The following is a 4,250-nucleotide window of genomic DNA, read 5'->3' on the forward strand; positions in this document are numbered from 1 at the left end:
CAGCTCTGATCGAGATCTCTCCTAGGAGAATCGACGATTCTACTGGATCGACATCTCTCCTGTGACATATACATGAAAAATTTCAAGTTAGAATAGAGGTTAATGACAGTTTTGTAACCCGGACCCCACAATTTATGCTTAATATGTAAACGAACAATTCTAACTCAAACGGAGAAAGAGCCACATCCGTAGACGTTTTTGCGAAAAGTAATTCCACATCCGAGCGCCTACCTGCAGTGCCACCCGCAGCCGCCAGGATCGTTGGGAACCAGTCCACAGCGTGGATCATCCTGAGCAAAGGTCAGCAGAAACAATGAGTTGTGTTTGGGAGCAATAATACTACTATAATACTACTATAATACCATATATACTAGTCCAAAGATGGGTTTTGTAAAGCGTTATTTAACAGACCATGGACCTGGTTAAGAAGTAAAGTGATACTTATTCTGTAACAAAGCATATTTTTTCATATTCATTTAAAAAGAAAAGACCCCCCCCACAAGAAATCAACAAGCTGTATATTTGTTCTTCTGTCTTCTTTTAATACTGACATGAAATGTAACAATTCTTTTTGGATTTTTTAAAGTATACCGGGTTTCTTTTCAGTCAGCTTTGCAATTAGCTCCTTCACAGAGATCAGTGTGCGGTGTGAACGCATGTGCTGAATTTTAGGTATTTTGTCAAAGGTAAAGTCCTCGAAAAAAACAGTCATTGTCTTGACCATTGTTTCGATTTGCATAACAATGTCCAGGTGGGTTTTGTTTCCTTTATGTGGGCATTTACCTTTGACGATGACCAAGATCAAAACGTAAAATCTGCGTCCAAAAATAATTTCATCAGGTTTGTAGAATATAGGAGGATGAGTACATACATGTACTGTTGATGAAGGTTAGGTCGTAAGATAGTCGCATATTAACCTAGAATTCCTGTCGCCACACATGGGTACTAATCTCTGTGAAAGGGCTTATTGCAAGTTGTCGGACCAAGGTTATAGTTGATCAGACGTACTCGTTGTTGGTGTATCCAGTCTTCTGCAGCATCTTGCCGTGCGCGAAGGCCACTCCTCTGGTGCCCCCCTCCCACAGCGTCACCTTCCCGCCGCGCAGGGGGTAGTTGTTACCGCTGGCAGAGATCCACCCGCCATTCTGGGGGGAAACGTACATTTTAATGAATGAATGAAGACCTTTATTGTACAGTTTTGCCCAACCGAGCTAAGTACAGGTCACAACAAGTCAAGATAGACATATAAAAGTATCACAAATCTAGTCTAACACAAAAGTTCGGCTTCTTCTCGCTTCAAATAATCATGGTAAAAATAATGATGTAACTGGGTGGGGCCGAACAGTGAGGATCACACTGGTGCTTGACCACTGTGGTTATTTTGACGTCAGTAATACTACTAACACTGAGATGATGAGATCTTACGGCAGTAATTAACTACTTGCTAACGCTGACCCTAGATGCTGAAGCTGCCTCAGCGTTGCAGCTAAGTGCTGGAAAAGTTTCTGCTCTGGAAGTCCAATGCTGGCAAATGTTGCGTACTGGGTGTATAGTGCTGAGGAGGGACCTGTTACTTTTATATATTTGCGAGGAGAAACCTCAAATAAAAAGTGCGACAACAGAAATAAGTTGCTGTTTTCTTACGTCAGTGGTAAAGATCACAAGAGTGTCGTCCCATAGTCCCGCCTTCTTCATCGCCATGGTAACGTTATCGACAGCCTCATCCAAGGCGCTCACCATACCTATATAAGAAGTTTGGAGATTCTCATGTTTCACTTCCGACCACATGACCGCATGACAAGACGACTTGAATGATAGAATAAATGTTAATATTGTTAAAATAAACAAAACAAAACAATACAAACAAGACAAGGTGTTTTGGAAACATTAATGTCATCTGCTGGGACTTACCGAGAAGTTTTCTCCTGTTTTCATCCTGAACGCTCGCGTACATGTCTTCAAACCGTTTGGGAACCTGAAGGAAAAACGTTCAGACAGTGGGTTATCGTCATGTCGTCTCTTCAGGCATGGAAACTAACATCAACACAACGCGACACCAAAAGAACCTGCCGAAGTTTGCTCCTGACCTGCAGTGGCTGGTGCACGTTTTGGTAGGGCAGGTACATGAACAGCGGCGTGTCGGCGGGGTGCTTCTCTACTATGTCCACAACACGGTCCGTGAAGAAGTACTGAAACAAAATACATGTTAGATAAGGCCTAGGAAAAATGTTGTGTTTGCCGTTTCAGTCCTGAAATAGTTAGGGTTGGTAGGTAGGGATTGTTTTTTTTTTTCTTGTAATTTGTGTTAGGCTTGTCAAAACTCTAGTGAGACATATTACAATACAGTGGAACAAAGTAAACTTTAACGCATAAGAACACTTGTCTTACAATGTCAAATAATCATAGACAAACCACTTCTACCTCTACTAGCATCTGGAGCATCACATAGGGAGGGGAGGGAGATGGAAATAAGGAGAAGGAACATCGTGAAGACGAGGATAACTCTACTCACCGTGCCGTACTGCCCGCTCTTCGTCTTCACCACGTCTTTGTTGTCCCTTAGATCCAGGCCGTTAGCTGGGATGGTAGGAAACCAAACGATGTTTGGTAAAAACATTCGCGGATGTCAACTTTATCTTTTTGCTTCAGAAAATGTTAAGATTTTGTCGTTTTTGACTCTCTAAATATATCATTATTCTATCACTAACGTTAGTATAAGCCACGGAGACGCCCAGTCCCTGTCCACGCGTCCTCCAATGCATGTTCCCAAAGGTTGTTCGTGTATGGGGTTTTTACTGTGCACCGAGCCCCCAACGACCACCCCCTCTCCCACCCACAAGTCCTTTAGTTATATGGTTACTCGCCCAGGCACAGTCTATTGTTTAGTTCCTTACAGATTTCTGGATCTGATATTTGCGTGGTTGAATGTTGTAGAAACTAGAGAGTTGTAGAATCTAGAGAGTATGGTTCTAGAGAGTATGGTTCTAGAGAGTATGGTTCTAGAGAGTATGATTCTAGAGAGTATGATTCTAGAGAGTATGGTTCTAGAGAGTATGGTTCTAAAGAGTATGATTCTAGAGAGTATGGTTCTAAAGAGTATGGTTCTAGAGAGTATGGTTCTAGAGAGTATGGTTCTAGAGAGTATGATTCTAGAGAGTATGGTTCTAAAGAGTATGGTTCTAAAGAGTATGGTCCGATGTTGACCAATGATTTTGTTGAAACAGGGCTTTACCGACAACGTGAGTGTAGTAGTCCTCCGCTCCGTTGTAGTAGCCGTAGAAGGAGTCGAAGCCGCGGTAGGTCGGGGTGAAGTTCCAGTTGCAGAAACCAAGGTGCCACCTGGGGAGGGAACGGAAAAAGCCTTTCCAAACAATGCCACAACAGTTTAACGATGCACGCCGAAATGAATTACGCCGTTTCTCAACAGGACTTGTTACGCAGCTCGAAAAAAGACATTGCGATATGCAATGCTTAGGTCAGAATTGCGCATGTCGATGTCCGTTGGCGGTGTAGCCCCGGCTGGGTCCCAAAGCCACAAATATGTCCCGGTGTGACAGGGATTTTGCCCCCCCCCCCCAGCGATTTCGCCCCCCCGGGGGGCGAGATCACTAGCGTTTTCGCCCCCCTTTAGCGTTTTCGCCCCCCCCCCCCCAAGAGCAGCTGGTTACTACATGTACATATTACAGGTGCGCTACCTGGTACTATACTGCACCTGGGAAGTAACGTATATGGTGTGTTACCTGGTACCTATATGGCACCTTATTACCGTACCGTAAGATGTCATACCTCGAAAGTCGATACTATATTGGTCGGTGCAAACATGACATTGAAATGAAAAAGACAATTTTTGCAGCTGAGGTGGCATAAAGACAGTGCTACTACGAACGTATAAATCAACACCGTCTATGGTACGGAATACGTCAGCTATATGTTTTCAATTTGTCACAGTGTTTTCTTTCTTGTGCTGGAAACATTTCCAAAGCACTAACAAAAACACACGTGAATAATAGTTTCTCATTATAAACACTATCTACGCGCAAGTTGATATAGCAATGCTACACAAACACTGGTAAAGTACCAGTCTTAAGAAACACGGGTAAATGCATCAGTTCCTAAATACTAGAAACAAGAGCTTCTGAAAAAAGCTAGTCTTTCGCTTACTTATATTGTGTAGGTAAAATTGTTTGGCATAGTTTGGTCAAGCGTGGGTGCCAAGTCTGCAACGTTGGCAGCTCTGGCACAGTTTGGTC

At 43.2% G+C, this 4,250-nt stretch overlaps 1 protein-coding gene across 1 annotated transcript in view; it reads right to left on the reverse strand.

Annotated features, from left to right (window-relative positions):
• Positions 1 to 3,456, reverse strand: part of LOC118428667 (arylsulfatase B-like) — a 7,508-nt gene extending 4,052 nt beyond the window's left edge. Inside the window, exons 1-8 of the mRNA XM_035838779.1 lie at positions 3,431 to 3,456; positions 3,233 to 3,339; positions 2,513 to 2,577; positions 2,088 to 2,189; positions 1,912 to 1,975; positions 1,645 to 1,742; positions 1,009 to 1,145; positions 232 to 290 (exon numbers count right to left, since the gene is read on the reverse strand). Coding sequence (XP_035694672.1) covers positions 232 to 290; positions 1,009 to 1,145; positions 1,645 to 1,742; positions 1,912 to 1,975; positions 2,088 to 2,189; positions 2,513 to 2,577; positions 3,233 to 3,339; positions 3,431 to 3,456 — 658 coding nt within the window. The remainder of the gene's footprint in view (positions 1 to 231; positions 291 to 1,008; positions 1,146 to 1,644; positions 1,743 to 1,911; positions 1,976 to 2,087; positions 2,190 to 2,512; positions 2,578 to 3,232; positions 3,340 to 3,430) is intronic.
• Between the last annotated feature and the right edge of the window lie 794 nt (positions 3,457 to 4,250).

Source organism: Branchiostoma floridae, chromosome 13, assembly GCF_000003815.2.
Source record: "Branchiostoma floridae strain S238N-H82 chromosome 13, Bfl_VNyyK, whole genome shotgun sequence".
NCBI classification, from domain to species: Eukaryota; Metazoa; Chordata; class Leptocardii; order Amphioxiformes; family Branchiostomatidae; genus Branchiostoma; species Branchiostoma floridae.